General features: G+C 43.7%; 1 protein-coding gene across 2 annotated transcripts; it reads left to right on the plus strand.

Moving 5' to 3' along the window:
• Positions 1 to 2555: 2555 nt before the first annotated feature.
• On the plus strand, positions 2556 to 20704 carry rdm1 (RAD52 motif containing 1). 2 transcript variants are annotated; one of them, XM_070864514.1, is made up of 7 exons: positions 2557 to 2757; positions 3157 to 3336; positions 8497 to 8628; positions 13733 to 13901; positions 18424 to 18522; positions 20043 to 20128; positions 20373 to 20704. In XM_070864514.1, the coding sequence occupies exons 1-7, from the start codon at positions 2635 to 2637 to the stop codon at positions 20472 to 20474; spliced, it is 891 nt and encodes a 296-aa protein (XP_070720615.1). In that variant the 5' UTR covers positions 2557 to 2634; the 3' UTR covers positions 20475 to 20704. The 2 variants fall into 2 exon arrangements, with proteins under 2 accessions (XP_070720617.1, XP_070720615.1); XM_070864516.1 differs by lacking the exon at positions 18424 to 18522 and having other exon boundaries at positions 2556 to 2757.
• The last annotated feature ends 1058 nt before the right edge of the window (positions 20705 to 21762 follow it).

Consider the following 21762-nt stretch of genomic DNA (forward strand, 5'->3'; position numbering starts at 1 on the left):
CCATCCTAGACTGGGTGATGTGTAATGAGAAAGGACTAATTAGCAATCTTGTTGTGCGAGTCCCATTGGGGAAGAGTGACCATAATATGGTAGAATTCCTTATTAAGATGGAGAGTGACACAGTTAATTCAGAGACTAGGGTCCTGAAATTAAGGAACGGTAACTTCGATGGTCTGAGACGTGAATTGGCTAGAATACACTGGCGAGTGAAACTTAAAGGGTTGACAGTGGATAGGCAATGGCAGACATTTAAAGATCACATGGATGAACTTTAACAATTGTACATCCCTGTCTGCAGTGAAAATTAAACGGGAAGATGGTTCAACCGTGGCTAACAAGGGAAATTAGGGATCATGTTAAATCCAAGGAAGAGGCATATAAATTGGCCAGAAAAAGCAGCAAATCTGAGGACTGGGAGAAATTTTGAATTCAGCAGAGGAGGACAAAGGGTTTAATTAGGAGGGGGAAAATAGAGTATCAGAGGAAGCTTGCTGGAAACAAAAAAACTGACCGCAAAATCTTCTATAGATATGTAAAGAGAAAAAGATTAGTCAAGACAGACATAGATCCCTTGCAGTCAGAATCAGGTGAATTTATAATGGGTAACAAAGAAATGGCAGAGCAATTGAACAAATACTTTGGTTCTGTCTTCATGAAGGAAGACACAAATAAACTTCCGGAAATACTAGGGGACCGAGGGTCTAGCAAGAAGGAGGAACTGAAGGAAATCCTTATTAGCCAGGAAATTGTATTCAGGAAATTGATGGGATTGAAGGCCGATAAATCCCCAGGGCCTGATAGTCTGCATCCCAGAGTACTTAAGGAAGTGGCCCTAGAAATAGTGGATGCATTGGTGGTCATTTTACAACAGTCTATCAACTATGGATCAGTTCCTATGGACTGGAGGGTAGCTAATGTAACACCACTTTTAAAAAAAGGAGGGAGAGAGAAAACGGGGAATTATAGACCGGTTAGCCTGACATCAGTAGTGGGGAAAATGTTGGAATCAATTATTAAAGATGAAATAGCAGCGCATTTGGAAAGCAGTGACAGGATCGGTACAAGTCAGCATAGATTTATGAAAGGGAAATCATGTTTGATAAATGTTCTAGAATTTTTTAAGGATGTAACTAGTAGAGTGGACAAGGGAGAACCAGTGGATGTGGTGTACTTGGACTTTTAAAAGGCTTTTGACAAGGTCCCACACAAGAGATTGTTGTGCAAAATTAAAGCACATGTTATTGGGGGTAATGTATTGACGTGAATAGAGAACTGGTTGGCAGACAGGAAGCAGAGAGTCGGGATAAACAGGTCCTTTTCAGAATGGCAGGCAGTGACTAGTGGGGTGCCACAGGGCTCAGTGCTGGGACCCCAGCTATTTACAATATACATCAATGATTTAGATGAAGGAACTGAGTGTAATATCTCCAAGTTTGCAGATGACACTAAGCAGAGTGGCGGTGTGAGCTGTGAGGAGGATGCTAAGAGGCTGCAGGGTGACTTGGACAGTTAGGTGAGTGGGCAAATGCATGGCAAATGCAGTTTAATGTGGATAAATGTGAGGTTATCCACTTTGGTGGCAAAAACAGGAAGACAGAATATTATCTGAATGGCCAGATTAGGAAAAGGGGAGGTACAATAAGACCTGGGTGTCATGGTACATCAGTCATTGAAAGTTGGCATGCAGGTACAGCAGGCGGTGAAGAAGGCAAATGACATGTTGGCCTTCATAGCTAGGGGATTTGAGTATAGGAGCAGGGAGGTCTTACTGCAGTTGTACAGGGTTTTGGTGAGGCCTCACCTGGAACATTGTGTTCAGTTTTGGTCTCCTAACCTGAGGGAGGACGTTCTTGCTATTGAGCGAGTGCAGCAAAGGTTCACCAGACTGATTCCCGGGATGGCAGGACTGACATATGAGGAGAGACTGGATTGACTGGGCCTTTATACATTGGAGTTTAGAAGAATGAGAGGGGATCTCATAGAAACATATAAAATTCTGACGGGACGGGACAGGTTAGATGCAGGTAGAATGTTCCAGATGTTGGGGAAGTCCAGAACCAGGGGTCACAGTGTAAGGATAAGGGGTAAGCCATTTAGGACTGAGATGAGGAGAAACTTCTTAACTCAGAGAGTTGTTAACCTGTGGAATTCTCTACTGCAGAGAGTTGTTGATGCCAGTTTATTGGATATATTCAAGAGGGAGTTAGATATGGCCCTTACAGCTAAAGGGATCAAGGGGTATGGAGAGAAAGCAGGAAAGGGGTACTGAGGTGAATTATCAGCCATGATCTTATTGAATGGTGGTGCAGGCTCGAAGAGCCGAATGGCCTACCACTGCACCTATTTTCTATGTTAGTACTTCATTGGCTGTAAAGCACTTTGGGACGTGAAAGGCGCTATATAGATGCAAGTCTTTTTTTACGCTCGCAGCCCAAAGAATGAATGAAATTTCATTGCTGCCACTGCAGTGTGATCAGCCAATCAGGAGGTTGAGCCAGCAGAGGGCGGGGCTAAGCCCCTGTCCAATCCCGGAGAAGCGTTCACCATGGAAACCGGCGTGACTGGCAGGCGGCCTGGATTGGCGCTTGAGGCGGTCGAGCAGCAGATCTGGTAGTGTAGGCCTGGGATAGATTCATGGCTCTCAGTGTCCTGAGTCCGTTTCAGGCAGAAGTTGTGGATTTTAAATTCCCCATCGGGAATAACAAAACCCTGTTTGTCTGTAATATTCTCCCCAGAGAATCCGAGGCAGCAATTTATGTGAGTCCCGGGGAGAGGAAAAGAGAAGGAATTGGGGAGGGAACAAGTGGGGAGGGGGAGAGAGAGAGAGAGAACAGGCACTGTTGGAGGGAGGGAGTGAGAGAGAACGGACACTGCTGGAGGGGGGAGAGAGAGAGAAACCATTGCTGGGGTGGAAGATTGAGGGAGGGAACAGACGCTGCTGGGGGAGAGAGAGAGAGAGAGAGAGAACAGGCACTGTTAGAGAGAGAGAGAGAGAAACCATTGCTGGGGTGGAGGATTGAGGGAGGGAACAGACGCTGCTGGAGGGGGTGGTGGGGTGAAGGGATTGGAGAGTGAACAGGCACTGATTGGGGGGTGGGGAGGAGGAGAGAGGGAGAATTGTCCCTGAATTACCAATGTTCTTTTCTGTGTCCATAGGACTGCATTTTCAAAGTATTTTCTGAATTTGGACTCCTTTACTTTGTGCGGCTGTGCAGGAATGCTGCCGTCGCCGAACCAGGTTATTACGCCGTTGTCAAATTCTATTCAGCGGTGGATGCTAGCAGCGCCCTGAATGGTACAAATAAGCAGTGTTTGTTTCAAGAGGTTCCTTTGAAGGTGAGCATAAATTGAAAATTACCTGGATTTTATAGGAATCAAATCCTCGTTCACTTTGAGTACCACAGGTCTCATTCAACAGGGTTTCCATTGTCCATATCCTCCAGAATAAAGCATTGTTCCAATAGTGTTTTGTGACTCCTACAGACTTCCATTAAGCCCGATTCCCTTACTTTGTAGCCTTTATTTCACTTAGTTTTTTCCTTTTTTAGTTTAATACCGTTCTGCATTATCTACTTGCAACCCAGTTTTCAATGGCAAGTCTGAAATGCACCTGGAAAAAGAAAAAAGGAAAAACCTGCACTTGTATAGTGCCTTTCACGACCACTGGATGTCCCAAATGCTTTGCAGTCAATGAAATACTTTTGAAGTGTATATTGACCAGATAATCTGTTTTACTGATGTTGGTTGAGAGATAAATATTGGCCAGGACACCAGGGATAACTCCTTGTTCCTTTTCGAAATAGTGCCATGAGATCTTTTACGTCCACCTTAGAGAGCAGAGGGGGGCCTCGATTTAATGTCTCATCCGAAAGACAGCATCTCAGACAGTGCAGCACTCCCTCAGCACTGCACTGGAGTGTCAGCCTAGATGTTTGTGCTCAAGTGTCTGGAGTGGGACTTGAACCTACAACCTTCTGACTCAGAGGCAAGTGTGCTACCCACTGAGCCACAGCTGACATGAATTAAAGCAAGACATTTTCCTCAATTCATATCAAATCTCAGGACCATAAATACATGGCAATTCAATCGTGCAGTAATGTGTGTAATCAATTGTAAAATTCCAGTTTGTCCTGAATGTTTTTACTAGTTTTATTATTTCTGTGGAATCAAATCTATTGGTCCAGAATTTGCGGTGGGTAATGACAGCAACCTGTCAGCATGTGCGCCATCATTACCCCTCTGAATCTGACCGTAACTTCAGGATTTAGTGCGTGTGCAGCTAAATGGGGAAATCCTGGCGTTGTCAGTTATTCCCTTACAGCTGGCAGTCAGTGGAACTGACACAAACTTGAGCTTTTCCTCGCTAATATCGCCGGTAAATACCGCATTAAATGTTGTCTCGTTGGAATAGGTGTAACTGGGGCACTGGAGAGGGTACAGAGGAGATTTAATAGGATGTTGCCTGGACTGGATAATTTTAGCTATGAGGAAAATTGGATAGGCTGGGATTGTTTTCTTTGGAACAGAGGAGAGGCTCAGGGGAGATTTAATTGAGATGTATAAATTGAGGGGCCTAGATAGAGTGGATAGGAAGGACCTATTTCCCTTAGCAGAGAAATCAATACCAGGGGGTATAGATTTAAAGTAATTGGTAGGAGATTTAGAGGGGATTTGAGAAGAATTTTTTTCACCGAGGGTGGTGGGGGTCTGGAACTCGGGTTGAAAGGGTAGTAGAGGCAGAAACCCTCATAACATTTAAAAAGTACTTGGATGTGCACTTGAAGTGTTGTAACCTCCATGGCTACAGACAAAGAGCTGGAAAGTGGGATTGGGCTGGATAACACTTTGTCGGCCGGCATGGACACGACAGGCCGAATCGACTCCTTCTGTGCTATAAATTTCTATGATTCTATGAACAGCTTATTAACTGCTAAACAACCATTCTGGCCCTGAAAAACTAATTTTATATTTGTGGAATGTCAAACTTCTCTGATTTAAAAAAAAAAAACCTTTTTGTTAAAGTTTGTTCATGATATTTCAGCTTCCACCTTGTCCCCATGTGTATGTCCCAATCTTTATTTCGAACTGAAACATTTTTTTTAAACTGCAGATAATCCATGCTTTTATTTTCTGGTTTGCTTGCTTGAGAATTCTTCAATGTGATTGCTTAGATAGCTTGATGACATCACTGCTGTTCTACGCTAGGAATCCCCTATTGACAGCGCTACAGTCAATTTCACGTCGAGGAAGCTTAGGGTTTCGCCATAGAAATTGCGAGATCTCTGTAGGCAGCTTTGTTCAAGATCAGTGGCGATCGCCGTCATTTCACCGCTGACCACAAATTATGGGCCAGTGTGTTGCAGTGCTGCACACTCTGACTAACTAGCGGTTAATGGAATCATCATCTTAGGCAGTCCCTCGGAATCGAGGAAGACTTGCTTCCACTCTTAAAATGAATCCTTAGGTGGCTGAACAGTCCAATATGAGAATCACAGTCCCTGTCACAGGTGGGACAGATAGTCGTTGAGGGAAGGAGTGGGTGGGACAGGTTTGCTGTACACTCTTTCCGCTGCCTGCACTTGATTTCTGCATGCTCTCGGCGATGAGACTCGAGGTGCTCAGCGCCCTTCCGGATGCACTTCCTCCACTTGGGGCCGTCTTTGGCCAGGGACTCCCAGGTGTCAGTGGGGAAGTTGCACTTTTTCAGGGAGGCTTTGAGGGTGTCCCTGTAACGTTTCCTCTGCCCGCCTTTGACTCGTTTGCCATGAAGGAGTTCCGAGTAGAGCGTTTGCTTTGGGAGTCTCGTGTCTGGCATGCGAACGATGTGGTTTGCCCAGCGGAGCTGATCAAATGTGGTCAGTGTTTCAATGCTGGGGATGTTGGCCTGGTCGAGGACGCTAATGTTGGTGCGTCTGTCCTCCCAGGGAATAAATGGAATACAGGAACAGGAGTAGGCCATTCAGCCCCTCGAACCTGTTCCGCCATTCAGTTAGATCATAGCTGATCTGTACTTCAAGTTTATTACCTGTCTTTGCTCCAATATCCCTCAATAACCTTAACCTTAAAATCTAGTTCATTTTTGAAATTTTCAATTGATCCAGCCTTAATAATTTTTTTTCATTTACACTAACCTTTGGGAAGGAGATCTTTCTGACATCGCCCTTGAACGGCCTAACTCTGATTTTAAGGTTATGGCCCCTTGTTCTGGGCTCTCCCACCAGAGGAAATAGTTTCTCTCTCTATACCCTGTCAGCTCCATTAGATTACTTCTTAATTTTGTATTCCCTTAAGTATAGAAGCCTAGTCCAATTAATCTATCATAATGTAACCTTTTTAGCTACGGTATCATTCTGCTGAATTTACTCTGCACTGCACCAAGGCTAATATATCGTTCCTGATGTTCATTGCTCAGAACTGAATGCAGTTACTCCAGATGGGGTCCAGCTTTTTACAACTGTAGCATAATTTCTGCTCCTTTTATATTCCACCCCTCTTGAGATGGGGGCCAAAATTCTATTCCCCTTTTAAATGTTTTTGTACGTATCCAATAGCTTTGTGATTTATGTGATCGTGTCAGCTGTGGCTCAGTTGGTCGCACACTCGCCTCTTGAGTCGGAAGGTTGTGGGTTCAGGTCCTACTCCAGGGACTTGAGCACAAAAAAAATCTAGGCTGACATCTCCAGTGCAGTGCTGAGGGAGCGCTGCACTGTCGGAGGTGCTGCCTTTCGGACGAGATGTTAAACTGAGGCCCCATCTACTCTCTCGGGTGGACGTAAAAGATCCCATGGCGCTATTTCGAAGAGGGAGTTATTCCCAGTGTCCCGGCCAATATTCATCCCTCAATCAACATAACAAAGAAACAGTTTATCAGGTCATTATCACATTGCTGTTTGTGGGAGTTTGCCGTGTGCAAATTGGCTGTTGCATTTCCCACATTACAACAGTGACTGCACTTCAAAAAGTACTTCATTGGCTGTAAAGCGCTTTGAGACGTCCGGTGGTCGTGAAAGGCGCTATATAAATGCATGTCTTTTTTTATGTTCATGGAGCCCTAAAGCTCTCTGTTCCTCCTTAGTTCCTACTTATCATTTTAAAAACCTTTTGCACAAATCTGTCAACTTTTTCCATTATAACTTCCAACGTGAACATTAATTACCCCACCCCCTTCCTCCAATAGAGGTACTGCAGTACCACCTGTGACAGGAGGGTGTTGTTATGGGGTGAACATTTACATGGTTATTTGGACGTATGAATTTAAATAATGGAAATATAAAGATAAAGATAGGATGTGTGACTTTAAAGTTGAGACGTAATTGCATTTCACACCCTGGTCCAATTATTCGCCTTCCACTTAAAGGACTACATGTGGTCTTGATTCCCTAAGTGCAATGCCACGGGTGATTAACTAATGTCTTGTGTATAGCAAGCACTTCCTGTACACATTACTCTTACTTCCTGTGTCATGATTTTTTAGCAACACTTTATACGTGAACATTTATTGGTAAAACCTGATGTCAACATTTTGTTGTCATGCTTCCATTAATAGCTGTCCTTATAGGCATACAGACATGGTGCTTTTCTGCCTACCCATCCATGTTTCCCATCTCCTCTACTTCTGGAACACTGATTATAAGTATATTCTGAAGCACCACACTCTTGGCTCGATCGTCTGGAGCAACTTTAGATGGCTGTACTTTTCCCGGCCAGAATTCCCTGGTCAATCTCGCCTGGAGACCACACTGCTGTATGTGACTGGGATTGATTTTATGCACAACATTTGTATGTGACTATCCTCCACTCACTGCATTTTACTGGAGAAATCATGCAGGAGAAGTTGCTGCAGTTTCAGTCCAAAGTTCTCTGCCGCAGACCCTTTTTAAATACAGGTTGAACCTCTCTGGTTCGGCACCCTCGGGACCTGACCGGTGCCGAAACAGAGAATTTTCCGAACCACGGGAGGTCAGTGCTGGTAATCGCTGAGGGAGGGAGGAGAGGCGGGGCATGTTGGTGATTGGTCATTTCTCAGGTCTGACGCCCCTTTACTGTGCCATCAAGTTCCACAATGAGGAAGCAGAGAGAGATGCTGAGCGTTACGGGAGCGCTTACCAGTGAGCTCCAAGCCCAGGCCCAGGAAAGTGGCTGTTCCACCACCGATGCCGAACCACACATGTTTCTGGATCAGAGAGTCCCGGACCAGAGAGGTTCAACCTGTACACTCTGCAATAGACTGTTTGCTGAGTAGATAGGCATTGTTTGCTGAAAGTCCAGACCCGCCCCACCTCCAACCCATTGGCTGACACAATGTGTCAATAGACACTCCGACCTTAGACCCTGTTTTCCCTTCTAAATCCCCTGGCCCGCTTTAGGCACCGTTCTTGCTACAATAACATTTTGTTACTTCTAGAATTTCTTAGCCAAATGTTATGCTACTTAGCAAATTATTTACGTACTTGTAAAGATGATTTGTAATTTACAGTGTGTTTAATTCTTGTACAGGTTCAAATGTGCACAAAGCAGCGGTCTATGAAAGTATTCCATGAGCACCAACTTTCTCTAAGCAGCATCAAATGCCAGGAATTGGCGAATTACTACCTTGGTTTCAGCGGATGGTCCAGTCGCATAATTGCAGTAAGAAAAAAATAAGAATTCTGAACAATGCCACATAACACGTCAGATTGCATTTAGAACAATTCATAACTCCGTATGTATTTAGAAAAAAATGCACTACATTTCTTTGCACACTGCGGAATTCCAACCAAGTGGGAAAAGTTCAGTCTGTTAGATGAGTTAGTAAGTGGCTAGCTGGGATAGAATATAAGTATATTGAAACTAACTAGGCAGTCCATTTTTGATATGTTATATGGTAAACTTCTACTGCAATACTTTACAAATCACATTGTTCCCCATGGCACCTTGCCCTCCTCACCTCCCTCCATTCATCACATCAATTACTGTCCACACACCCCATTGATTGTCACACATGGTCTTGCGATCTTTGAGCAGAAGTCTCTGATCACTTCCTAATCTCTCCATCTCCCTACTACCTTATCCTCCTGCATGTTTCAAATCCTTGCACTTTCATCTTGCACCTGGAAAAAAAAAAAGCTACCTTTTGATTTCCTTGCATGTCAACTTCATCCGTCCCTGGCCCACTACTTGGGATGACATTGACACCTTTTGCTGATTTTCATAACTGCCTCACCTCCTGTTTGATGCCCATGTCCTCCCTACCCAATCCTGGACAGTCTCCCATACCCATTGCTTCTCCTTGTAAAAGTAATCTCCCTGATCTCGAATCCGAATGCCGAGTGAGATCGAGCATACCTGGTGAATATTCCAACTACAATTTATGCTCGACTGTCCCCTCCTTTCCATGTTCAAGTCCTCTTACAATGTAAAGTCATCCTGGGGAACGAACCAACTTTAAATTTCTCTCTTCCACAATAAACTGTCTCCTTGGGTAATCTGTCACATAGCATCCGCCATCTAGACAACTCTGAAGAGCACCTTTATGTCCAGAGTTGGGGGCATTTGCTTGGTTGCCTGTTCCGCATCATCCTTCCAGCCGCTCCCATCTCCCTCTCTGCTCTCCTCTACCCTTCTTCCCAACTATCACCCCATCTACAACTTCCTTTCTAAAGTCCTGGAATGCACTGTTGTTTCCAATTGCACTTCTATTATTCAACGCCCTCCAATCAGGCTTCCATCCTACCCAGCGCAGCAATTCCGTGCTGATTGAAGTCACCATGGCATCCAGTTTGACTGGTTGTGGCTTACTTTCTTTTTATCCTCCAATAACTCTCCACTGTACTTGATAGTACTAACCACACTTTTTTTTCAAAATTCTCCTCCACATTCCATTCCGTGGCAATGAGGTGGAAGGAGATTACAGAGATAGGGAGGGGCAAGGCCATGAAGGGATTTGTAAAGAAGAATGAGAATTTTGAAATTGAGGCGTTGCTTAACTGGGAGCCAATGTAGGCCAGCGAGCATAGGGTGATGGGTGAGCAGGACTTGGTGCGAGTTAAGACACAGGCAGCCAAGTTTTGGATCAGCTCTAGTTTACGTAAGTAGAATGTGGGAGGCCAGCCAGGAGTGAGTTGGAGTAGTCCAGTCTAGAGGTAACAAAGACATGGATGAGGGTTTCAGCAGCAGAAGAGCTGAGGCAGGGGTGGAGGCAGGCAATGTTAGAGGTGGAAAAAGGCAGTTTTAGTTATGTCACAGATATGTGGCTGGAAACTCATTTTGGGGTCAAATATGACGCCTAGGTTGCGAACAATCTGGTTTAGCCTCTGATAGATGCTCGGGAGAGGGATGGAGTCGGTGGTTAGGGAACGCGGTTTGTGGCGGGGACCAAAGACAATGGCTTCGGTCTTCCCAATATTTAATTGGAGAAAATTTCTGCTCATCCAGTACTGGATGTCGGACAAGCAGTCTGACAATTTAGAGACCCTGGAGGGGTCGAGAGAAGTGGTGGTGAGGTAGAGCTGGGTGTCATCAGCGTACATATGGAAACGGACTCCGTGTTTTTGGATGATATCATTAAGGGGCAGCATGTAGATGAGAAATAGGAGGAGGCCAAGGATAGATCCTTGGGGGACACTAGAGGCAACAATGCGGGAGTGGGAAGAGAGGTCACTGCAGGAGATTTTCTGGCTACGATTAGATAGATAATAGAACCAAGCGAGTGCAGTCCCACCCAGCTGGACGATGGTGGAGAGATGGATGGAGTGGTCAACTGTGTTAAAGGCTGAAGGCAGGTCCAGGAGGACGAGGAGGAGTAGTTTACCTTTGTCACAGTCACAAAGGATGTCATTTGTGTCTGATGAGAGCTGTCCCGGTACTGTGGCAGGGGCGAAAATCAAATTGAAGGGATTTAAACTTTGAATTCAGGGAAAAATGGTCACGGATTTGGGAGGCGACAACACACACAAGAACTTTGGACAGGAAAGGGAGGTTAGAGATGGGGCGGTAGCTAGCAAGCAGAGTGGGATCAAGGGTTGTTTTTTTGGGTAGGTGGGTGATGACCACAGACTTGAAGGAGAGGGGAACATTACCTGAGGAGAGAGAACTGTTAACAATGTCGGCTAACATGGGAGCCAAAAAAGGAAGTTGGCTGGCCAGCAGTTTAGTGGGAATAGAATTTCAATTTGACAGAACCAAAGGCGACATGAGGAAAAGCTTTTTTATGTAGCGAGTGGTTAGGATCTGGAATGCATTGCTTGAATGGGTGATGGAGGCAGACTCAATTAAGTCTTTCAAAAGGGGGAATTGGATAAGTACTTGAAGGAAAAAAAATTGCTACGGTGAAAGGGCGAGGCAGTGGGACTAGTTGAAGTGCTTTTGCAGAGAGCTGGCTCGGGCTCGACGGGTCGTACGGCCTCCTTCCGTGCTGTCAGCATTCTATGATTCAGTGATCACTCCTGCTTCCATTCTTTCCCATTGCATCATTGACATTACATTGCCTGGATTGGCATTTCCTGTCGTGATGGTATGGTCACCTGTGATGTGCCACAGGAGCTCTGTCTTGGTGGTCCCTCTGCTTCATTGTTTACATGCTACCTTTTGCTCACATTCAGAAGAATGAGGTCCGTTTCCACATGTTGACAGCATTCAATTCTACACCAAATTTCCTCCAGTGGACCCCATGGCTGTTCCAACAGAGTTCATCTGCCTCGTCAGCAGTAAGATCTGAATGATTTGTCGTTTCCTCCGGTTTAAAATTGGAAAAGACCAGAGCCATCCTTTTCAGCTGCAACGACCACCTACACTCACCAGTTACTACCTCTGGTTCAGCCCAGAGGTACGGAACCTTTGCATAGTGCTCATCCCTCAGCTCCGTTTCTCTGCTACCCCTCCCCCTTTACAATCAGTCACTGGGATTACTTTCTTTCATGTTTGGAATGTCTGTTTCTGCTCCTGAAAACCGTTATCTCCTCAAGGCTAGATTTCTCTTGCTGTTCTTCCTGTCTCCATTCTCAATAAACTACAAGCCATCCAGAATGCTGTAGCTTATGTCCTCACCCGGACCCGGACTGTGCTGTATAGCATTATCCGATCCTTGCTCGACTCCACTGGCTCTCTGTGACCCACAGCATCAACTTCAAGATCTCAACCTCACTTTAAATCTCCCCGAGGTCTTGCCCCTCCCTATTTTCACAATCTCCTCCAACCATTATTCCATGTGTTCGTTCTGCTCCTCCGACACCAGGTTATTGCCCTACTCCCTCCACCATCGTCAGCTACTCCTTCGGTCACTATGCCTTACCATCTGGAATTTCCTCCTTTGGTGTATTTGCTTTTCTACTGCTCTCCCCGCCGCGCCCCCCCCCCTGCCTTAAACCTCTTAAAGACCCTCTTCCACCCTGCCCCAACACCCCTCACTTTCTCCTGCTCAGTACCAAATCATTATTCATTAGCGTAAAATACTTGAACAGTTCTCTTATATGTGAGGTGCTTTTCACAAATGTAAGCTGTCATCTTGCAGTACCTTAGTTTGCTTATAATGTAGCTACTATTCGCATGAATGGTAACCTGTCACTAGATTAGACAGAAACTGTGCGCATCAGCTGATGTCGCCGAATGAGGAACTACTTGTACAGCTGCAATCAGTTGAAGTAAACAAGGTCCGAATTAAGGATTTTGAGTAAGAGATAGAAAAAGGGGCTTTCACCCTTGCATCCCTCATGAGAGCAATCAGCAGCTATTTTTCCTCAACCACCAGCGTAACATGAAGTACAAAAGTTGCAACATAAGAATTAGGAGCGGGAATAGGCCATTCGGCCCCTCGAGCCTGCTCCACCATTCAATGAGATCATGGCTGATCATCTATCTCAACTCCACTTGCCTGCACTATTCCCATATCCCTTGATTCCCTTAATATCTCTCTGTCTTGAATATACTCAAAGACTGAGCCTCCACAGCCCTCTGGGTTAGAGAATGCCAAAGATTCACCACCCTCTGAGTGAAGAAGTTTCTCCTCATCTCAGTCCTAAATGGTCGACCCCTTATTCTGAGACTGTGACCCCTGGTTCTAGACTCCCCAGCCAGAGGAAACATCATCTCCGCATCTACCTTGTCAAGCCCTGTAAGAATTTTGTATGTTTCAATGAGATCACCTCTCATTCTTCTAAACTCTAGAGAATATAGGCCGAGTCTCAATCTCTCCTCATAGGACAATCCCTCCCATCCCAGAAATCAGTCTGGTGAACCTTTGTTGCACTCCCTTTATGGCAAGTATATCTGTCCTTCCTTGGGTAAGGAGATCAAAACTGTACACAATACTCCAGGTGTGATCTCATCAAGGCCCTATATAATTGCAGTAAGACGTCTTTACTCTTATACTCAAATCCTCTTGTAATAAAGGACAACATTCCATTTGCATCGATGAAACATCGATGGAAGAAAATGGTCCCAGTTAGTGCCTTCGGGAAAGGCTTTTCAAAATGTTTTTTTAATTATTTTTTTTTTTAAAGAGTAAAAATGCTGTAAATAGCATTATAGTAAAAACCCATTATAGTTTTGATATGGAGATTGCTCAAACTGTCCCAAAATGTGTACAGCATGTGCTTTCACTCCATGTTTGAGGAATACAAGGTAAGCATCTGGTGCTGTATTTATTTATAAAAGTTATCGCGCACCAATTCCTGTCTAAATTGTTGTATGTGCTGAGGGACATGTTTGTGTTCTAGTTTTCAATTCACTGTCTTCATTCACTGTTTTTAATATACAGCTCCAGAATATTTTTGATTCAGATGGATGTGAAGAAAATCCACGGGAAATGATTCAGCCAGAGAAAAAGAACATAAAATACCTTTGCATTATGGAAGTTAAATTCATAAATTGCGGCATGTGTAGCAGAGGTATTGGGGTTTCTGAGGAATTTGACCAAGATGCAACAGGTAAGAAGTAAACTGGAGCTTTGAATGAGAAATATTTGTTATCTTGTTCCTTATAATCCTCTAAATGCTTCAGATTAATTGCTTTTAATGTAGGCAAATGCTGCAGCCAAGATATTACAAACTGCAATTAATCTGTTTTTTGATGGTGTTGGTTGAGGGAGGAATATTGGTCAGTACAGCAAGAGAACTTCCTGCTCCATCAACAACTTCAGCAATGCAGCACTGCCTCAGTGCCCTACAGGAGTGTCTGCCTTAAATTCAGACTCCGGACTAAAGTCTGAACTCGTAATATCCTGACTTGGAGCCAAGAATATAAGGAATAGGAGCTGGAGTAGGCCATACTGCCCGTCGAGCCTGCTCCGCCATTCAATAAGATCATGGCAGCTCCACTTTCCTGCTCGATCTCCATATTTCTTGATTCCCGGAGACTCCAAAAATTGATCGCTCTCAGCCTTAAATATACTCAGCGACTCCGGATCCACAGCCCTCTGGGGCAGAGAATTCCACAGATTCACAAGTGAAGAAATTCCTCCTCATTTCAGTTTTAAATGGCAGACCCCTTATCCTGAGATGATGCCCCATAGTTCGAGACTCTCCAGCCAGGGGAAATCGGCTTGCCAGCAAAGTTGAAGCCCATGGAATAAAAGGGACAGTGGCAGCATGGATACGAAGTTGGCCAAGTGACAGGAAACAGATCGTTGTGACCGGTTGTTTTTCGGGCTGGAGGAAGGTTTACTGAGGTGTTCCCCATGGGTACTAGGACCACTGCTTTTCTTGATGTATATTAATGACTTGGGTGTACAGGGTAGAATTTCAAAATTTGCAGATGACACAAAACTTAGAAGTATAGTGAACGGTGAGGAGGAGAGGGATAGACTTTAAGAGGACATAGACAGGCTGGTGGAATGGGTGGGCACGTGGCAGATGAAATTTAACGCAGGAAAATGTGAAGTGATACATTTTAGTCGGAAGAACGAGTTGAGGCAATATAAACTAAAAGATACAATTCTAAAGGGGGAGCATGAACAGAGAGACCTGGGGATATATGGGCACAAATCGCTGAAGGTGGCAGGGCAGGTTGAGAAAGCGGTTAAAAAAGCTTACGGGATCCTGGGTTTCATAAATGGAGGCACAGAGTACAAAAACAAGGAAGTTATGATGAACCTTTATAGAACACTGGTTCGGCCTCAACTGGAGTATTGTGTCCAATTCTGGGCACCGCACTTTAGGAAGGATGTGAAGGCCCGAGAGAGGGTGCAGAAAAGATTTACGAGAATGGTTCCAGGGATGAGAGTCTTCAGTTACGTGAATAGACTGGAGAAACTGGGGTTGTTCTCCGTGGAGCAGAGAAGGTTGAGAGGAGATTTGATCAAGGTATTCAAAATCATGAGGGATCTGGACAGAGTAGATAGAGAGAAACTGTTCCTATTGGTGGAAGGGTCGAGAACCAGAAGACACGGATTTAAGGCGATCGGCAAAAGAACCAAAGGTGACACGAGGGAAAACATTTTTAGGCAGCGAGTGGTTAGGATCTGGAATGCGCTGCCTGAAAGGGTGGTGGAGGCAGACTTAATCTTATCTTTCAAAAGGGAGATGGATAAGTACCTGAAGGGAAAAAATTTGCGGGGCTACGGGGAAAGGGTGGAGGAGTGGGACTGGCTGAGGTGCTCTTGCAGAGAGCCGGCACGGGCTCGATGGGCCGAGTGGCCTCCTTCTGTGCTGTAACCGTTCTATGATTCTATGAAACAACCTCTCAGCATCTACCCTGTCCATCCCCCTCAGAATCTTACGTTTCAATGAGGTCACCTCTCCTTCTAAACTTGAGAGAGTATAGGCCCAGTCTACTGAATCTCTCCTCATAGGACAACTATAGGAAATGAGTGCTACTAACCGAGGCAAATTGGCACCTCCATTGATACAATTGATATTCAGAAAAACACAAACATTGTTTGCAACTTGTCATTGAATACAAATCCTTTATATAACACTTGGGCACTTAATGTAACTATTATAGGGCCCAATTTTGGCCATGACTTGCTTCAATTTTTTTGGAGTAAGTTGGCTTTCCTGGCGTAAGTTTAAAAAAAACGCCATTTTCCCCAATAAATTTGCTCCAGAGTAACTCAATTAGGTACGATTTTTTTTAGTTGAGTTTTTTTTTCAAAAAGGGGGCGTTCCCAGCCATTTATGTCACTTTGGCCAGATAAAACTTGCTCCAAATCGACTTAGGTCAGCGTATGTGGCCAGCTCTGAAAAACATTGCGGGCAGTTAAGAATTCGGCGCAGGTTAGTACATTTAAAGCAGCATAGTCCCGAGCTGCACACCATTTATTCTGATCTATCTTTCTTGGGTCCAAGGTGGATAATCTCAGCCCGGGGAAACAACCTTTCAACATCTATTAAATCAACTTAGCTTATAGTTTATTAACTCATTACTTGATCTATTTTAAGTTATAGGTAGATTATATGAAATATTTAAATATGTAACATGAACCACTACAAGTATTGAAGCCAAAAACAGAACTTCCTTCCCCTCTCTGCACCGAATTCCCACTTGCCACATTCCCAACTTTTGCACTCCGTTTCTGACAACTCTGAGCGACCCTGAATAAATACTGCAGAATATTCCCCATTCACCAGGCGAACATCGGGTGTCCCTTCGGCCAGGGATAGGGGCTGCGAGCATCGGGTTCTGCTCACAGCCTGCAGGACATGCTGGGAGGGCGAGGAGCATGCGCACAGACTGCACTGCGCAAGTGGACAGCTACCGGCAGTGTTTTCTGCGCTGGGCTGTTGCTCCGCCCCCCCACTGTACTATGTTCGGCCCATTCAGGGTAAGTGCGCCGAAAAAAGGGGTTGGAGAAAATTGGGCCCATAGTATGTAAATAAAGTATATAACCAATATGGACTCCATTTGATACCAGAAAATGTAGCAACACAGTGGTCAGCCAGTATCTGCTGAGAGAACAGACAAGTTAAATGTTTTAGACATAGTCATTCGCAAATGAACAAAAAAAACTAGAAAGGAACAAGCATTTTAATAGAATCAGAACAAATGGGAGGGGAAAAAAAACAGAAAAGTATCTGGAATGACCTGTCATCTGTTTAAAGGAAAAACAGGAGAGTGTTGGATGGCTGAGATATTTACATCGGCCAATCGAAAGAGGCGTTAAAGAAATCAGAGAAACAAAGAGTATTCCAATTCTGGGCACCATGCAATAGGAAGGCTGCGAAGGCCTTGGCCAGATCGCAGAGGAGATTTACTAATATGGTACCAGAGATGAGGAACTTCAATAGACTGGAGAAGCTGGCATTGTTCTGTTTGGAGCAGATGGGGAGATTTAATAAATGTGTTCCAAATTATGAAGGGTTTTGATAGCGCAGATGGGGAGAAACTGTTTCCACTGGTAGGAGTGTTGATAACCAGAGGATGCAGATTTAGATAATTGGCAAAGGAGCTAAAGGGGAAGAGGAGGAAAAATAATTTTATGCAGCAAGTTATTGTGATCTAGAATGCACTTCCTGAAAAGATGGTGGTAGCAGATTCAACAGTAACTTTCAAGAAGGAACTGGATATATACAGGTTGATCCTCCCTTATCCAGAACTCCCTTATCCGGAACCACCCCTCGTCCAGATCCATTCCCGGCCACCGGATGGCGCATGCGCAGAACTCCGATATGAACAAATTGAAGTCCTTCCTCGCTGCCGACCCCCGCAATCGCTGTCCTGACCCCGCGATCTCCCCCCCCCCCCCCCCCCCAATGATCTCTCTGCCGCATTCCCAGCCCCAAGCCAGCCTGCCTCGATATCCCCTTGCTCAGTACCTGTACCATCCAATTTAATGTGACCACCCCTTGTCCAGAAAAATCCATATCCAGAGCAGGCCAAGTCTCAATGGTTCTGGATAAGGGAGGTTCAACCTGCACGTGAAAAGGAAAAATTTGCAGAGCTATGGGGAAAGAGCAGGGCAGTGGGTCTAATTGGATAGCTCTTTCCAGAGCAGTTATAGACATGATGGGCCGAATGGCCTCCAGCACCATGCTTGGAGTGTTACAATTAGCCTTGGTGCTCCCAGGTTTTTGGGGAGACGGTGGAGTGGGAGGGTGATGATATCAAAAGGGTTGTAGTCCTGACCATTAGATAGTGGTGCCGTTTTTCGGATGAGGCTATCGCCGGAGGCTCCACCTGTCTATTCTATTGGGTGTAAAAGATCGCATAGTACTATTTGAAGAGTGGAGTTCTTCCTCAGCTGACACCATGTAAACCAATTTTAAAAAGTTACTTGATTCATTTGATGTCTGAGATTTCACTGTATGCAAATAGTTGCTGTTTTCCTCAATAAGTGACTACACTTCAAAAGTAATTAATCAGCTGTGAAATGCTCTGAGAATTCTTGAGGATATGAAAGGTGTTATTTAAATGCAAATTCTTCTTTCGAATGTGTCTGCAGCAAAATATTACTCTTGACTGTTCGGTTGATCAGAAGTATTTTATCAATGAAAATAACGTATTCTGTTGTAGATCCACTGAATTTTGTCTTGAAACTCAGAAGGGCTCAAAAGGCTGCAACACAGAACGCATTATCGGATGCATTCCAGAAAATCCTCCTTGTTGTCCTGGGTAAAGTTGTAATTTGCACATTTTTAGCTTTTTGGAAGTAGCCCAAATATAGAACAGATTTGATTCAAAATGTCAAGGTGGCCGACAGATTGGGTCCCCTCGGAACAGGAGAAATGTTGAATGGTGAAAATTCGAGCAACTCTGCGGAAAGGATGACTATGAAACAGCTATTCTCTAAGGGCAAAAGTCGGACATAGCTGCTCGAGCAGCTTTCGATAAATTATCAGCATTAGTCCTGAATAAGTGACTTGAAAAATAATTAATTGGCTGTGAAACGCTCTTAAAGCATTTGGATGGATATCCGGTCACTGGGTGCATTTTGAGTGCAGAAATGTAACCCTACGGCTTTTTATTCCCCACCCCCACCGGCTCTTTTTCTCCACCTGACCCTTTGTTGGAGTCCTTAAAATAGTGATGGATTACTTGATCTAGATAGGTGGAGGACTAGGGCATATCCAGTACAAGTTATGAAAGCATGGTGTTACATTAGATACTAGGAAGTACTTTTTGCAGTGTGTCTTCAATCTCTCGTAAGTCACCACCATGTGTGGTTAGTGCAGATTCGATGCAAGCATTTAAAAGGGAGATAGAAAAATTCCTATAAGTGGAAAGCATCTCGAGCTATTTGAAGGTTTGTGGGAATTTGGGGGCTAATATCAGTTACCGTGGTCTCCTAGAGCAAGGTTAGTTGCCTTTGGGGGTTGGAGAGAAATTTCCTATAGCTTCTTTTTCCTAAATTGTGTCAGCTATGGCTCCGTGGGTAGCACTCTCACCTCTGAGTCAGAAGGTTGTGGGTTCAAGTCCCACTCCAGGGACTTGAACACTAAAATCTAAGCTGACCCTACAGTGCAATACTGGGGCAGTGCTGCATTGTCTGAGGTGCTGTCTTGCAGATGAGACATTAAACCAAGACCGTGTCTGCTCTCTCAGGTAAAAGATCCCATAGCACTATTTCGGAGAGAAGGGCAGTTCTCCCAACATTTATCCACATCACTTAAAAACAGATTATCTGGTCATTATCACATTGTTGTTTGTGGGAGCTTGCTGTGCGCAATTGGCTGCTGCATTTCCTACATTACAACAGTGACTACACTCCAAAAGTACTTCATTGGTAGTAAAGCACTTTGGGACGTCCTGAGGTCATTCATGAAAGGGGCTAAATAAATGCATGTCTTTCTTTAAATTGGCTTGAGTTTTTTTCCTTTTTGCCACTTGTAAGAGATTGCATGATTTTGGTGGGGAGGAATGGGGGTGAAAGTGCAACCTTCACACACCCTGTCTGTATGGGATAGGCTTGATGGACTAGCTGGTCTTTACCTGGCCTTTATTTGCTTGCATTCATCTTGGAAAGTTTTTGCTCTTTATATATCCATATCAGACATGCTGCTTTTTATTGACAATTTAAAAGTTCTATGAATCCTATGTTTGAGATGCTGTTATTTTTTCTGCAGCTGTAGGGGTGAGGACTGATTTCCCCCCCCCCCCCCCCCCCCCCCCGCCTCCATCTCTGTTTCTTGTAGGGAATGGGAAGGTGTCTGTGCAATGGAGCTTGGAACAGGATGAAACTGATTGTTTCACAGAGGAGGAACTTCAAACACAACTGCAGGTACAATCACTGGGATCAATATGGGGAACACCTCTATGGGAATTCAAAATGTGTATAGTGTAATAAAGTATCTCTCTGTCATATGATGCAAAGTCACTTTTGCTTTATGATTATTGAGTCTGTACTCATGCTCTGGTAGAACCATTACAATTCAATTCCTGTGTGTAATTTTCTCTCTTTACATCTGATTCTTGTGCTTAGCAGTAACCTTGGATAAAACTATTTTGGATTTGTTTTTCTTCAGGTAAATGACATTTCATGGAGTCAGTTTGAACATGAGGGGCAGGAAGAAATTCTGTCTGATCTCAGTTTAAATACAGAGACTATAGAAGGAATTGAAACATGAAGAAACAAAATGCTCCATGTACTCCTGAGAGAAGGTGTGAATTCTCGTGACATTCTGGAATCAATGTCGTGTTAACTTTGATGTGTAAATAGAAAGTGATCTAAAATAGAAAATTGCTTTTGAAAAATTGGAACTTGATTTTCTTTTTGATCTGGCAACTTACCTTTTGGAATTGTTGTACTGATACATTCATTCTACAAAGAATACAGCAATAAATGGATGTAGAGTTACTGGAATATGCTTGTGGTTTTAAAGGCTTTTGCCATAGCAATGTGTTTGCAAGTGGTGATTGTGTATAGATGCCATTTTTTTAATCTCTGGAGAATTATAAATAAAATTTACTGTGGTGTTACAGAAACATTAAAGAACTTCTAACAGCAGCAAGTATCTGCTCTGCTGGAACTCTTAGACTTTCCTGATGACCCGTTTCGTAGCTCTGAAACAGAGTTTTTAGAGCAACCTGTTATAGGAAATTAGCTTGTGAAATTCCTGGAAGGTAACTGTCATCAACTTTACAAACAATTTTATGATTAAACTGATTCAAGTTTATTGTTCTACATGGTGTTTACAGTAACCAGGCAGTGGAACTTCCATTTCCAGTGTGGTACTTTTATATTAAAAAAAACAAAAAGGCATCAAACCTTTTGAATTAACATTGTTCTGAATTTTTTTATAGCTGTCAGTCATCCAAGCCCAAGTAAACAATTTGTTAACATCTTTAGATAGTCTCACTTAAATTATATTCTGTGTTCTATTTACAATTCATTAACTACTCACTCATGTTTGCTATGTTCATACCAAGCATCCCAAAACCAAGAAAAATTAAGACTCCAAAATACTGAGTGGACTCTATGTAGATGTTATTCAAAAGCATTAAAGCTTCAGTTGCAGACTTTATTCTGCACAGGATTGGTTAGTGCCTTGATATTTAAGCAATGCGTCTAAATTATTATTTCTGATTTAATGTTCTTGTTGCCACAAAATATGTCTGGGTTATAATTCTAGGAATCCTGGCTAAAAATGGCCATTTACAAACTGCTGGATTTCATTTTGGAGGGACGTCACTCCTTTACAAAACATTTCTATCTGTACATGATAAATTAAAGCATAGTGCTATTAACCTGTGCATTCTTGGTTCTTGACAAACTATAGCCTGCTAAATGTTAAGACTGATATAAAGTGTAAATATCTAATAATGTAGGGAACTTCCAACACTACTGAATTAGGTGTGTTTATTTTCTTTATTGCTTTTACACAAACTTATAATTTAAAGTGGCTAATAATAGGT

The sequence above is a fragment of the Pristiophorus japonicus genome, chromosome 21 (assembly GCF_044704955.1).
Source record: "Pristiophorus japonicus isolate sPriJap1 chromosome 21, sPriJap1.hap1, whole genome shotgun sequence".
In the NCBI taxonomy this organism is placed as follows: Eukaryota; Metazoa; Chordata; class Chondrichthyes; family Pristiophoridae; genus Pristiophorus; species Pristiophorus japonicus.